The sequence below is a fragment of the Centruroides vittatus genome, unplaced genomic scaffold, assembly GCF_030686945.1.
Source record: "Centruroides vittatus isolate TY-2023 unplaced genomic scaffold, ASM3068694v2 scaffold_861, whole genome shotgun sequence".
Lineage (NCBI taxonomy): Eukaryota > Metazoa > Arthropoda > Arachnida > Scorpiones > Buthidae > Centruroides > Centruroides vittatus.
Window position 1 is genome coordinate 6,734,259 of NW_027122718.1, and position 16,616 is coordinate 6,750,874.

At 35.7% G+C, this 16,616-nt stretch overlaps 1 protein-coding gene across 1 annotated transcript in view; it reads left to right on the plus strand.

Annotated features, from left to right (window-relative positions):
- Nucleotides 1-848: 848 nt before the first annotated feature.
- The window catches only part of fuss (fussel), a 53,109-nt gene continuing 37,341 nt past the window's right edge, over nucleotides 849-16,616 (plus strand). Inside the window, exons 1-2 of the mRNA XM_067288591.1 lie at nucleotides 849-1,191; nucleotides 14,881-16,437. Coding sequence (XP_067144692.1) covers nucleotides 1,114-1,191; nucleotides 14,881-16,437 — 1,635 coding nt within the window. The 5' untranslated portion in view covers nucleotides 849-1,113. The remainder of the gene's footprint in view (nucleotides 1,192-14,880; nucleotides 16,438-16,616) is intronic.

Genomic DNA, 16,616 nt, shown 5'->3' on the forward strand with positions numbered 1-16,616 from the left:
CATAAATTCAGTTTTGAAACTATTTAGTTTCTTCGGCTAACACTTTAAAATATTGGAGAAAAATTATTTTTCTTTCTCCCTAAACAACAACAACAACAAAAAAAAAAAAAGAATGTCATACCCTCCCTTGGATTGATCGGTGCCTAAAATGTTAAGCTGGGAAAATTTTTAAAATGTATTTCATTGTGTGTAATAAAATTAGTAGGAGATAAATGGTATAAAAGTGAAAAATTCGGTACGTCGGAGGTTGGTCGCGCACAGGATGGCGAGAGATGTTTTGTAAGAGAGCGCCCGATTGACTGGGGAACGGATAAAATGATCATATCCAATTAAAGGAGGAGAAAAGAAACTCTAGCAAAACGAAATTACCCATTAAAGACTTGAAGAAAATCGTATTAGGACGCCAAACTCGAACGGATAGACTAACTGACAAACTGTTTCGGTACATAAAATTTTTCTTCGTCTGACCCCTCTGTAATCGCATTGCGAGTAGTTCTGTAATTAATGGTCCTCGTTAGACCCAGTAACGGTCTCTCTGTCGATTCCCCAGAGGTGGTCGAAGCTACCGCACTCTTTGTACACAACTGGTCAGTCCGCAGGGGAAGAGAAGCGAACTCCTGACCACTAGGCTTACATCTGTTGATTGCATTGCTCCAGCCTTAGCTTGACCGCTCCACTCTGCACGCTGACCGCCTCAAATGAATTGCTTTTAACTAGATTACGGGCTACTGTCTGTGTATAAAAGTCCTGGTCAACCGGGGAAGAGCGTGTTTACATTCTCCAAGGTAACATGTGGGGAGTGGAACTCTGTTCCAGTAATCAATTTGTCAGGAATTCACTCACGAAACGTCGTCCAATGAGACGCGTTTTCCTCTTCGACTACCGTCCAATGGGAGAAGGGCTAGAGGTTGGCCTCGTCGTTTCTCCGTTGCTTCTATTAACATCTTCTCTGCTTTTCGAAGTGAATTTAATATTCTGTTAGGACGAGGTCCGTTTTTTTTCGCTGGGTAAACCCGGATGTCTATAACGTCCAAGTGTAGTTAAGTGGACATATAGGAACAGAAGGGACAAAAGGCCAAGAAGCATAGAAGGACTTGTCCTACTGTCCCGGATATGATCGGGCCTAGTCGCACTTCCCCTATGAACAAGGAGCGAGAGGAGACACCCCCTCCAGCACCGGACGTAACTGCCGTAAGTACGCTCCCGTCTTCTTTCTAATATAACCATCTAATACTTTAGTTTCTCACATCGTACACTCTTGTTTTAATATCGTACAACACAGCTAAAATGCCCGTAATGAAAAAAAAATTTACCATCTTTTTTATGTCAGTTCTTCTCCAGTAGATAGATGCAAATTTCTGTCGCCAACCACAAATTTCATATTTATTAAATTTAGGAATTTTAATAATTGCCACAATACATATTTATCGTGTAGAAAAATAGGAGAAAAATTCGTAAAAATACAAAAGTCGACAAGGTAAATTGTATTAAAGTAGTTAAACGAATAATTTTATTTCTCCTGTTTATTATTATTTCTTCTAACATTAATAAAAATTAAGCATCTTCAGAAAATAAGAAGAGTTATCTTCGATCGTGATATTTTTATAATAATATTCTTATTACATAATAACAATAATGCTTCTAGAACAATTCGCAATAAATTGGTTCTTGTTACAATTACCTTAAAACATAATATTTTATTTTTATTTCGTACGGTGTATAGAAACGTCGAGCGCCTGTAAATGTATCTTTACTGCTAAGTTCCATAGTTGAGCGGGGAAGCCTGATTTACGGGATAAATTGAGTTAATAAATTGCTATGTAAATGAGAAATTATTTATTGAATAAAAATAATTAATGATGATAATAATAATAATAATATAGAAAGCTATCAACAGACACAAGTGCATAAGAATATTTCGAATCTGAATATCGAAACCACGTGTGCCTTGCAGGTGCGCTGAGTCAGAAAGGGCATGTCGTACTAAACTATGGTTTGTAATTAATTAGTGTGTAATTAACGATTCAGTGTATGTAACTGGCCAATTTTATGGCTTCCTCCATTCTGTTAGGACTGCTGCGACTTGAATGCTAATATCTCCACCGCTTCTACCCCTACCTGGTCTGAGTCATTCTGTGTCACTCGTCCCTAACAGACACGATTAGTTACATCAAAGACCCTATAGAATTACGTAAAAAAAGACGTATTTTTTTAAAATAAATTCTCTAGTAGTTGATAAGCAAAAGAACGAACGAAGTAATAGAATTTAACAGTTACATGAAGATGCATGGCCAGTTTTCTCGTCTTTTCCGTCATTTATCGATGTAACAAGAGGAAAAAGCTTTTTGAAATTTCCATTAAATCAACTTTTAAATGAAATTTATTTATATTACGATAATTACTGTTAAAATGTAGTTCGTGAGACTATGAGAAGAACTTGACGCATTGATTTTTAAGCCATTTCTCAAAGCTGTTTAAAGCACAGGAATGTCGAACTTGGTGATTTATTGCTAAAGAGACATCGCTATCTAATGAACATGTTATATATCAAAATTTGAACACGTAGTTTCTCGTTTCACTCTTTTCTAACTGATTACCGACAGGAACAAACGAATTTACAATTCGAAGCAATTAATAACAGCTGTAAATTATACAAGCTTGTCATCTATTTTGTATTACCTCTCGTGTTACAAAATATAAAAAGAAATTATCTTTAAAAATTGCATTTAAATTTAAAGGTTCCTTTTATGATTTGTGCAGTCGGTGTCGACGCTATTATAATTAAGTAGTAACGAGCGAATTTTCATTTGTTACTTCTTTGAATTAAATAAATATTTGGAAGTGCGAAAATTATTGGAGATGGTAGAATTGATTAAGACTCATTAAGCATAATTAATGAGAATGCAATTTAAATAAGATATATAACCGATATCCACTGTAATAAGTAGATAAATTTGGAGTCATTAATTAAAAAACTAATCTGATACGTGCTCGAGAAGCTTGAATAGATCGTGATTGACAAACAAAGACAGGAGGAACTGTTAGTGAATAGCAATTGTAATTAACTTACTGCGTAATAACATTCTAAGTGATGCTTTAAACAGCATGAAGCAGTCGATGACTGATTACCTAAAGCGATAACTTGCCGGAATAACTCGCATTTATCGTAATGCTATTCCGTTCCAAAAATACGTTTCCCGAATTCTAAAACATATTCATCAAATTGAATACAGTTTGGAATATTTAATTCAAACCGGCCTAAAATATAAAGCCAAATATCTGTAAAGAAATGAATGTTTCTTCTTCGCTAAACAAACACACTTCATCCAATCTCTTTGGGCCAAACTCTTCAAAGTTCTATTGAAAATTATGTAAACACTTATTTCTAATATCGTACAAAACGGCAAGTTTATATAAATAAATATACAATTCGGCGCTCTTTATTTATATTTTCAAGTTGTTTTCTCGTCGTTACAGCAACGTCGAACGGGATTCAATTTATCCGAAAAGGTGTAAACCAACTCGGAAAAGAACTTTGTGGTAAAACTGGAAGCAAGAACACCCTGTAAATAAGACAAATTGGTATAGACGTAATTGCTGTAGCCCTTAGTTTACCTCGGAGACAGTACCCATCATTCAGTGTCATTTGCCACCACTTTAAACTACCACCCTGTGCCGCAGGATCAATAGAACGATTTAAAGCTGTCCTTGTGTCTCGAGCCATTTAAATGTCGTTATAAAGCAATGATTTAGTGAACATTAACACCTCGTTATCGCAAGAGTCGCATTGATAAATCCCTTCGACTCTTTAATGAATATGAATTACCGAATTTCCAAAAATTCTTCGCTCAAAAATCTTTTCCAAAACCTTCAAAAGCTGCTCCGATTGATTTAAAATAAACTTTTAATATAACTGTTCATATGAAGAATCTTCTACCGCATTTACGTCGCCAAGAGACAATGTAGTTCGTTATATTTCCGAGAGTCTGTTTACAATGATTTAAATAACAATTCATTGAAACGTTTAACGCAAATTTCGAACGGAATACACTACCGTTTCTTTACAGTCGATGCTGTTTCAAATATAAATTACTGTATAATTAAATCAAATAAGTAAATGGAATGTAGAACTCAATTGAGTAAATAATGATGTGTTTTATGTGACTAATGTGTGAATTTAAAGTAGACAGTAGCCATCAGTTGCGAGGAACGAAGCGATAAAATAAACAGCACATTTTTATCATAATTCCACGCTTTTCTTTCTCGTCTTCTACGCGGTAAAACGCATAAAAACTGCCATTTTTTTTAAAAAAATATCTCCTATCCTAACACAAGATAAAATGTCGTTGAAACTTATCTTAGATAATATTAAAATCAATTAATTCGAGTTTACATTTTGCTAATATTTCTCTCTACGTAAAATATATTCTAACTAGTTTAATATATTATTAGCAAACGATTAGTGAAGCGAATTAGATAAATGATATTAGCCGGGATCATGCATCAAGAACTGTCGTTTCAGTCCAAGAATAGTCAACTAACAAGCAACATACTCTTGATTAAGATGATTACGGCTAAAAATAATGTCATCATACACGAAACTAATTAAGAATAGTGACATTAATATATAATATCATTAAGTAATGACTTTTGTTTTTGTCAAGATTTCTACATTTTTTATGACGTTCAAAAAACAGACATTCGTTTCATGTAAAATTTACAAGACAATTCTTTAAAAAATATGACAATATGAACGAATTTCAGCAGGAGAAAAAAAATCGATTAATAATCAAATTTATCCATAAATAGAACTCGAGTCATTCCATAAGTTATTCTTAATCAATCAGTTTAATTACACATTAACCAAATGGTCATAAATCGTTGGGTAACACTCGAACGAGATCGAATCGATCTAAATTAGATAGAGAGAGAGAGAGAGAGAGAGAGGGAAAAAAAGCATATATTTACCATAGGAAATTAAGATAATCGCTTTAAAAGTTAAAATATCTTTAATGGTATTTTAAAAAGTAAGCGATTTTCTCGCGGCGCGATCTTTTCTTTATCTAGATGAGGAATTCAGAAAAGCTCAATTCGTAATGGAAACGACTTAACTAAGTGTGGCAAGATGGATTTAAAAAGGAGAGGATAGAGAAATGAGGGATAAAGACGTGGCTAACGTTTTACTAGTGCATAGAATGGCAAGTACAAAGGGATGTTATCCGTGGAGAAAGAAACGGCGACTTCAGAGTGATGGAGGAGCATTCTCTGGACGAAGTGGACACGCTAGAACGGAAGAAATCGCAGCAGTTACTTAGATGATGCCTATTAGTTAGCCCTTACACCGTTCGCTGGGCTCTTTTACGGTACGTTGCTATCTAAAAGAATCCCGTCGAGTTTTTCCTTCTGCTCCTGATCGGAGTTCTTGTTTGGCCTCGTCTCCCGGGAGAGGAACTATGGAACTTTGTATGGCTCTCTCGCTATATAATGCGATTTTTTTTTATTTTTCTTTACACTTTTCGATTGGAAATTGCTAGCGAAACACATTTTCTAATTTCTAAACGTTCTCTTCCTAATGCGCTTCGCATCTGCCACCAATTATTCCTCCTTTCTTCTTCATTTATCGTTCAAGACGTCTTCGGATTTTCAAATATTAAAAATGCCGACCATTAAATTCGAATTTTATTATCTTCGTTTCAAAGATATATATATATATAAGTTCTTTTTTTCTTTTTAAATTTATAGGATATATCGTGTAAGGCCCGAGTTACCGTTTATACAAACGTAAAACACACATTTTAGATCTACATTACGTGATACGTAAATCGTCCGTTCGTATGTATACAAAACGAAATTATTCGGCAAACAGCTGAAAAAATTCGGTCATTAAATAAAATTTATATTTCGGTAAGCCTCGGGGATGAAAATTAAAAGTCTCATTCTGAATTTATTTTCGATTATATTTATTAATTTTTGATATAAATTTACAAATTAAATCCGTTTTTATTCTTATTTTAATTCTTAAAATAATAACATTTAAAATGAATTTAAAAGTTTAAATAAATGTGTCAGATTTTAATAAGAATTTAAATTAGATTTTTTTTAAGTTACGAAAGCATAAATTTTGATATTTCTCGAATGTTTTAGGCTGGTTTCGATTAAAATATCTTCTCGTTCAATCAACAAAGCCATTAATTACGCCGTCGTAACGTTATTAAGTTGTTTTGTTTGATATTTATTGTATGAATAAGGCTCCTTGTACTGTATAAACCGTACATTCTTCATACGCTGATACACGTTTCCACTCGTTGAGAGACTGCGGTCATTTCTAAATTTAATTTAAAAATTTCTGAAAAGAGTTATTTAAAAGGAATATACGAAGAAACAATCGCTTTATGTACATAAATATTTTAATTTACTGTAGTTATAACAAAGATTTATACGAACATAACTGATAAAATTAGCATAGTAGCTGCGTATTTCATTGGTATCGAGTAGTGTGAGGTGCAGAAACGTATAGAATACAAATGAATTATTACGGTTAAGTCGACTTTTAGGAATCGGGACGTTAATTTGATGATTTTTAAGATTAAAAATGATGTAAATTATCGGTTTACGTCTAGTTAAATAAAGAAAGAAAGTCGTCATCTGTTTAGTTCTAAGTAAGTCGATTTAATGAGAAAGTTTAATCAACAGTAGCGTTATTGCCCATAGATGACCATCGATACGAGTAAAGTCTGTGGACTTCTGTGATTAAATCTGCGGTCGTGCCTCTACAGATTACGTATAGCTGGAAGCGGGGCGACAAAGCGCTAGGTGCATCGGAGGGTAACTTCATCACCGCTTCTTCCGTCCCAGAGCCTATCGGATGGAGGATTTTCAGCAGTCCAATGAACAGGGATCCCCGGTGGTCATTTATCGCAGTAAATTGAAAGGATTAAAGCCGCAGATTGTGCGACAAGCTGTGCCATTGCCTCACCGGCTAATCTCTCGTTGCACCAACTTCGTCTTTCCGTTCGCTTTACTGGACAAATCCGCGTAACGTGCGCTTGCTAGATACAGAATTGAAGACGAGAATCCGTTTCCGACCTCGGATCGGATTTAGAAATCAACTCTTACGTTCGCTAACCCCCTAGCATATTATCATTCGGCACACGTTATTGTTTGCGCTCGTCGCTGCATCCTTCACAATGCAAGGACTTTATTAGATTTACAATGAACACGGAAACAAATTCGCATTCCCCTTCGTTAATATACACACTCGTCTCGGCCTCAAACTTTCGATTCTTAAACGATAAACTCGGCTCGGAATTACCGAAAATTACTTCGAATTCTGCATCAGAAAAGTATTAAAAGTTATAGAAGAGTTTTTTAACACTCCCGCATTAAAGAATTTAATATATTTTTGAACAAATTACTTCAAGTAATTTTAATCTGACCGGTCAAATATTCGCCCTACAAAAGGAACATTACGGTTTAAATTAATACATTAGATGAAAATTACGTGTTCTACGTATTAATTGATTAATTTTTAATTATATTTTAAAGTTAATCTGCTATAAAAACATTTTGATTGACGACTTTAGATAGCCGATTGAATCCGGCCGTTGTTAGATTGGCTATCGGTTCCACGTGTTCATACAAAGGAGAAGGATGATAATTAAAATGGCGTTTGTTGAAAAAACGATTCTGTGGAAAATTTTTAAGGGTAATACGGTAATGGTCTGACTCACTGACTTACTAACCGTCTCTTTCTCATTATTGTCGAATCGGTGTAAGTGAAGACCTTAATCCCATTGGGACTCTCCTACAAACATCACCCGTCGGGGAACGACGTGGGTCGCGTGAATATGTACCGGTTACATGATGCGTGACAGATCGGTCCTTCCAAATTCTATCTCCTCCTGTCCGTTGCCACGCAACCGACGGCGAAGAAGTAGACCAATGTTCCTTGTTATCACTATTTATATTCGATTCTTCTCTCAACCTATTCCTCTATTTAATTACCTTTCTCTCATCCAACCTACTATTTCGTCCACACTAATTACACATTTTAAAGTTAATTTTCTCTAAAATTTAGGCAGGAAAGTACTTTAATATATCCTATATCGAAGCTATAATAAAGACGAGCTCTAACTAGATAAGCGCGCAGAATCTAGTTAAATTCTATTACGTTCGAAAGAAAGGAAATTAGTGGGTTGTGTAGTATGGACAACACGTCATCACTACAAATGCATGATTGCAGCAAGCTTTCTACTGTTTAGTATGGAAATAACGTGTGGGAAATGGAACTAACAAAGTTTGTTTCGCGACAATGTTATACATGAATTGCCATCCTTACAGCAAGAACTCTTCTCCCCTTCCATTCCTATTACGCCTAGAAAACGTTAAAAATTATTCCAATATTATTTATAACTTACGAAAAATCATTCATTAACTCTTGCCTTACAATATAATTCAACACAAAAATATTCCTTTTAAAATAAAAACAAGTTTTATAGTAATAATAAAAATGAAATTTTCGTCTCAAACTTTAATTTGGTTAAATTTAATAAAAATCTTTATTATTATTTTTTTTTTTACTTATTTTAATATTTAAACAACGTGTGTGTAAAACGTGTGTGTATCTTGTGTGTAAAATTCTCAAAGTAGGAGATTCCAAATTAAAAAACAAACGTCGACTTTGTTATAAAAGCTCGTAGAATAATGCTACAAATTTAAAATAAACTCGTCTAAACAAGGTTTTAAATAGTAACTAACTAAAATACTTTTTTCCTTATCGCCTTAGGAAATGCTGATTTAAAATAAATTATTCTCAATCTCGTTAAACACGAAGAAAAAAAAAAGTTATTATTATTATTATTATTATTAGCCTATTATACGTGAGAGAAGATTCTAAAATGTTTTAAGTTTAATCTAGTTTACTTTTTTAAAATAAAAAATAATAATATTGCATGGAGGCAACAGAGCGGGTTTCCCTACTCTCGGGTTTCCACGGCACATTTCTTTTCCTATCGAATTTCGGATGGAAAAATACAAAACAACGTCGGAATTTTTCTTAGAATAGAAACAAGAAAACCTGCCGATTCGAATAAAATAGCCCGGCCGTATATTCTTTTAACCTAATTATAAAATTTGAAGATTTATTATATCTTCCTCCTATTTGGTACTCCACAATACGACAACTTTCCTATAGGCCTGTGGAAAAGACGATTCAACACGCGAAATTTCGTAGTTCTTTTAGTTAAATTTCAGAAATTTTTGAACTATAATCGTTTTAATTTACGAAAGATTTCTCCAAATTCCCATTCTTAGCCGTAAAAATAGGAAAATTATTAAGGGTTCCTCTCGATAAAGATTAAGAAAGGGAGTACGAAGATTACATTCGACATAATCTCTGTATAAATTTATATTGAAAAAAAAATAATAATAATAATACAATTAGGGCGTTTCCACAGAGTCCAATTAATTACTAAAGAACTAGTAAAACTAAAGGCGAAGGCAATAAATTTTACGGTACAAGATTATAATATTAATCGACGGTCGAGGGTATAGAATAAGGTTATTTTTAATGGAAAATCGCAGCAACTTTATAAATAGTTAAGTAGGAAAAAAAACAAAAGAAAAAAAAATGCGGTTAAGTAGAAAAATGCGGATGATCCCGAGGCGGAAACAATACATAAAAGTCGTAATGCGATATAAAACGATGCCATTTCGGAAATTTACTTCGTCACTCTCCATATTCGCATTTGCAAGGAGGAAAGACTTATTTTCGAAAAAATATTTGAACATTCAATATTCAAGACGGGGCCTGACGGTTATTTTCCGAAATTCCAATCAAAACATACCGACTCTTACATACTGCTGGAAAGTGGTGGACGGCGTTACTAAGAGATGACAATCTCTAAAGTGATTTGTTCCCCGAGGTTCTTTTTCTGCCGCACCACCAATTGGATTTGTCGTGAAGAACGAATCTTTACATTTTCCGCCCTTCGATCGATGGCACGCGCTCTCTGCGAAATTCTCGACTCTTTCCCCGGGCCAAAGTCGCTAAAATTTATATTTAAACGCCATATTTATTCGCGAATCGAACGGAGAATGTCTGCCAAAGTTTCCCATTCGTGTAGAGGATCGACGTTTAGTAGCGCTCACCCCCCTCCCCAAAAAAAACCTCTGCTTCTCCCACTTCCGATTTTGATAATTGTCCTCTTACGTAACTCGTATGGACCTTTTTTCCCTCCCTTATAAAGTAATTGTTTCCCTTTTATTCCCTACTAGAATCCCTTTTAAAACCGCAACTGATAAGTTAACGTAGGCCTATGACCTACAAAACATACCTGACGTTAGGATTAAGTCCAGTTTCTAATGCATTACTTATCATATAATCTTAACTATTTTAAATAATTACACGAATATAACAGTTACATAACTAAATAATGTATTTAGACTCGATTAGATGAGCCTCGTATAAAAATACAGTATCGAAGAGACTTAAACGTGGCATTTATAATACATTTTATAAGAATTTATCTATAATAATTGAATTGCAAAGCAGGGGACCAAGCAAATTTCAATTAGGGGTCCCCCGTGTACTGTACAGTGTTGATTTTAGACATTTTTTAGGGAAATATCTTCTTATAAAGGATTGGTTTGGAGGCCTTTATGCCCATAAGATAACGCTCCACTGGAGGAATGTTAAAATATCTAAGAAGTTACCTGTAAATCAAATTAAAAGAATAGAAAGTGTTGTTGTTGTTGTAGTAGTTTTTTTTTTTTTCCTTGCGAAGACAGCGTAAAGTATCTGTTACACAAATAAATTTACTTATTTCTCCTGCGTGGTATTTTATATTTAAATCTTAAAAAAGTTATTGGTGTGGGAATAGACACCAACGACTGTTAAAACAGTTTTAAGTGAGAAAGACCCACGAACGGGACTCGGAATGTTAATTTTTAATCGTGCAGAGAAGCAAACATCCCACCAAAGAATGCTAAATGAGAGACGAGATTGTTTGAATATCGCTATTTTCTGTATTTTGCAAATAGACGTATCAAAGAGTTCTTTTAACGTCTGACATTTTATTTAACTACAATTATATTGCAAAAGCCCTCAAGTTTATATCAATACGTGGTAAAGAATAATATATATATATATATATATATATATATACAAGAATGCTTTTTAATAAAGCAGTTCTTCCAACCTTTTCTTCATTTTAAATCGTTGCTTGCATTTTTAGAATCGAACGATAGAAAATGTGATTTTGACACGTAAATCGGTTAATTTCCATTAATTATTTGGGTTATTAATTTAGTTTAAATTACGCACGAATAATTATTAAAATTTAATAATAATAATTTATAACAGATATTGATGCAAATTATAATTAATTTTTTATAAACACTCCTCCATTCTTAGCGATTTTACGGAGCGGTAGGTCGATTTATATATGCAAAATTCGCTATATTTTTATCTAGAAAAGTCATATAATTCTTGAGAGTTAAGTCTAGAATTGTTTTATTTTTATTATATTTTACGTACAGACTCGCTAGGTTTGATTTAATACGTTAGAATAAGGTTCGTAGCTTCGTATACAAGTTTGGAGGTAGATTTATGAGAAAAACCGTTAATTTCTTGGAGAAATTCGTACATAAATCGATCCTACAGATTTCTAGCACAGAAGTTTTGTTAACAAATATCGCGTGTTAGAAAAACAGGGACAGAGTGATGACGCATGCATGTTTACCGATGCCGACATTCGAGCTTGATCAGCAGCATCTTAAGCTTAAACGTTCATTAAGTCGATTTATTGCCTACATAAAAATTAACTTAAAAGAAAGGAATCTGGGCCTAATCTATTTGTAAAATAGTAGAGGACGTTCCACTTTTGTCTGTGGTTAAAATATACACTTTCGTGTTTATCAAACCTTATGATAGATTAATTAGTTTGCAGACATTAAATGGTCAGTACGTATCTATATTTACTAGTTTATAAAATATAAAATGACGTGAAGTCAACTCGTTACGGGGCACGATTCCATTAAAATTCGAAAAGAACAACGATTTACAGTAGAAAAAAAAGAATAATAATTCGACATTTTTCTCTACGAAATACTCGTGTAAGAGCGACGTTTGTTTGTTTATAAATATTGTATATTTGTTTAGAAGAAGCTAAAATACTAAATTTAATACATAAAATGTTCCGATTCGAGTAAGAAAACTGTTTAGAAAATAGACTTTTAATAATTTATCTCTAACAATAATACCTCACTTATAGTAGGCCTTTAGAAATATATGACTAGGCCTGCACCCAAAAAAATCGCCATTAAAAGTTATAGATTTATATATCATTTTATGCGGGAGAATATTCTAATTTATCGGCCTGTCCGTTATAGACAGGTTATTAAATGATTTTGACTTATTTATTAGCATTAGTTTAATAAAGTGACGTTCAGAAAAGTGTAAAAACCGGTTGATTACGTAAATCGCGAGCAATATTTAGCGCAAAAAAAGTAATAATAATAATAATAATAATAACAAGTTTCGAGACAAAAGACAGTTAAAACGAAACGGCGTAACACACGCATCCTAATTAGAAGAATCATCGTCACGTGAACAAACGGGACCGAGTTTATTTAATGTCGTACATAACACGGATAACATAAAGGTAATTAGTAAATGGGACTTTTGTTAAGGCAGAGCAGAAAATTTATAAGTCGATCGATGTGCGTGATGAGGACGAAGTAGACGACAATAGGAACGGTCAACACAAGACACTAGGACCTGGCGCTAATGGCTTTTCCAGGTATGTTACGCACTTTACGAACAGACAAAATGACCGAATCTCCGTTATTTTCGGCATCGTTCGGTTCGTTTCGTCCATCTTTCCTCCCCCTTTATCGTTATATCTCTTCGCTAAACACTGATTCGGATCGATAACCACGCGAAAATTCGATTTTTTTTTTTTTTTTTCCTTCTTCTCCCTCGTCATAGATATGATTTCCAATTAATTTAACACTCGATCTATACCCCTGTTACATAGAAAAATCTCCGAGTGTACTGTACGTCGTCGTGAAAGGAGAGAATTCTTCGACACAAATTTAAATTTACACAAGTCGACTCGCTACTAATTAAAATCTCACAAAGTTTGCATCATAACACGTTATCGTAATATAAAATTAATTACTGAATACTCGCATTTATCATTCTAAATATTTGGCCTAAGAATTTAGAACTTGTAAACGTCTTTAATAATACACACAAAAGATATACCACGAATATAATGACGTAATCTTTATGTCTAAAATAATAAACAACGAAAAAGTACTTAATTACTCATCCCATTGTCTATTCGTAATGATTAAGCTTTATTGTTTTGTCTTATTTTAATTAAAATAACCTCGCTTTATACTGTTTGTTCGACTATTCTCATTAAAAATGTAAATCTATATACAATAAAGAACTTTACATGGAATATTATTCATTTTTCTTCCAGATCTTATGCGATTTCCGCTTGCTGTAACCTTAATCACGTCGGATAATTTCATTAGTTTTTCAGTTTTTTCGGAAGAAAAACTACAGAAATTCTTTTTTACGCTTTCGTATATTATATTAAAAACTCGTAAAATATTTAAGCGCGAATAAAAAATCTGTGAAAACTTTTTTTTTTTCTTTCTTTCTTTTGCGGGATGACATCGAACGGTCATCTTCAACGACGTTTTATCACTCTCGTGTTGTTACGTTGGACATAATGGCTTACGTCTGCCTTAATACGTCAAAAATCTGTATAAATTTACACAAAATTAATATAATCCGTTAAACGTATACGTTCCTCGAACGGAATTTCGACTTTTTGGAGGCGTAAAACACTCGCAACTTTCGATTAAACTTCGTCAGAATTTCTCTTTTATCCACGTATCGTGACGTTTTACACATTCAAACGTATAGGCCTATGACATTTATACACGATAGGCCTATACGAAACTAATATAAATATTTTTAATTCACAATACGAGTCGAAAGAAGTAAAAATTTTAATAAAAGTCCATACTTTAATCAATTATTTTTCCTGTATCCGAGGAAAGAAAACTTTGCAAATGATGCCTAAAATTCGTATGAAATAAAGCAGGGATTTAAATATAAATATTCAAATAACGTCAAGAGTGATTCACAACTAGAAATATTCATTTTATATAAGAATTTTCCGAATTTATGGATAGTTAAAATGAATATTTAAAGACACGTATTAGGAAAATGTAGAAATTCTCAACAAATATAGCTTTCTTTCTTTCTAAAGTCGAAAAGAAATAAAGAAATATAAATGTATGTCATCTTTTTGACAAATTTATTGTATTTCTACGAATTTACTTTATATATTCTGTTAAAGAGTCTTTCCTCCGTCTTCTACACAATGTCGAAGATCATTGTTGTGAAGCACGCTTGACAGAAGGGAACAGAGCGTATCAAATCAAACCTTTTCAATTATAGCTTGAACGAGCGAAATATTTACTTTCCAAAAATAAATACCTACTCTAAACACTTTAAAAACTTATAACAAAGAAAATATACAGTAGATTTATAGAAATATCTAATGTAGAATTAAGAATACCATTAAATGTAAGATTAATTAAGCATTTGTATCTTTTTTTTTTTAATCAGCTGTGTGGGCCTTTTTAGCCAGCCCGTTATAAATTCGGCCAGGCCCGCAAAGAGGAACCGGGTGATGAGGGAGGGGGTATTTGATTCCGGGTTCCCAGAAGAGCGGTAGGTTGCCATCCTAGCCGCCGGGCCGTTCGGCCTTCTCGTATTTTTAAATTGTTAATTACGTAGACAGTTGAGACGAAAGATAAAACGATTGTAACGAATTTTATTTGTCTTTTGGACAGGATCCGCGAGCACCCAGATCCACTTTATCTTCGCCCTCGTCTACGACCACCGTCAATCAGTCCAGCGGTTCGGCAATGAGAAATAACGAAGTGAGACAGGTGATGCTGTACGGCATCCCCATCGTGGCTCTGGTCATCGACGAACAGGAAAGACTCTGTCTGGCGCAAATATCCAACACCCTTCTCAAGAACTTTAGCTACAACGAGATTCACAATCGTCGAGTGGCGTTGGGCATCACGTGCGTCCAATGCACCCCCGTCCAGTTGGAACTGCTGCGTCGGGCGGGTGCCATGCCGGTGTCGTCGCGTCGGTGCGGTCTCATCACTAAGAGAGAGGCGGAAAGACTGTGCAAGTCGTTTCTGGCGGACACTACCCCTCCCCGGCTGCCCGATAACTTCGCCTTCGACGTGTTCCATCAGTGCGCCTGGGGTTGTCGCGGCTCCTTCGTCCCCTCGCGATACAACAGCTCTCGCGCCAAGTGCATCAAGTGCACCTATTGCGGTCTCTTCTTCTCGCCTAACAAGTTCATTTTCCACTCGCACAGATTGCCCGACTCTAAATATGTTCAACCGGACGCTGCAAACTTCAATTCCTGGAGACGACACATCAAACTTAGTGGAACGCCACCGAACGAAGTCATTTACGCGTGGGAGGACGTTAAAGCTATGTTTAACGGGGGTAGCAGAAAGCGAGTCATGACGACGTCCGTACACAACGTTTCGCGTAGTCAGGATCCCAAGAGATCTCGACTGCCCCCTTCCGAAATTCCTACGACGAATTCGGAGATTGGAGCGTCTGGAAAACAATCCTTCTTTCCCATCGTACCTCTACCCAATAAGGGCTACTCTCTTCAGTCCGCGCCGTCTTTCGTCCCTCCCACTCCCCCCTCGTTCAGTTTACCCGGCAAAGCCATGTCTTCGGCCGATATCAGACAGAGCTTCGCCGAGTACATGTGGGCGGGCAAGCAACCCTTTTCCCTCCCTTACGGCGGAGTCCTGTGGCCGCGGCCTCCGGGACTGGTTTCTTCCGTGGTGGACGTGGGCGACAATCGAACCCCCGATCCCTGCGCCACCAACGTCCCCTTTCCGGTGGCGGATCCGGACAACAAGTTGCCGCGACCGCTGTCGTCGGCCAGCGACGCCACGTCCAGATCTTTCCCCCTGGATCACGAGGAGAGCAACCCCGACAGCCCCAGGCGCGCCTCTTCTCCTCACGCTTCCGCCTTTAGGCCGGTGGGTCGACTGGGCTCGCGAGCGCTTCATCTCGATCCTTCCGCCTCCGAAGCGACCGCCGACGCGTCGCGCGTCTCCGAACCCGCGACGGAAATCGAACCCAACGCTCGCTCCGCCGACTTTCGTGACGATTCCGAAAGTTCTCGAGAATCTAGCGATCACGACGAGGTGGACGTAACGGACATTAGCGACGACGGAGCCGAAAATAACGACGCTCGAGAAGACGAGAACAAACTACGTTCGGGCGTCGAGCATCCTCCCGTTCTGATGTCCATCGCACCCGACGCCGCTCCCGCTCGTCCGGAAAGTAAAATATGGAGAGGGGTAAGTTCGCAAGTTTCGATTTTCTTTAAGTAGACCCGACGACGCCTACGGGAGACCGACAAATTCATTAAATAAGTTTTGCTTTTGTTACATTTTCTGTATGTTTTTTTCAATATTCCTATTTGTCGAGCAAAAAAAGCGCCAGTTAATCATCATTACTTTTGTACGCGGTCAGGCGC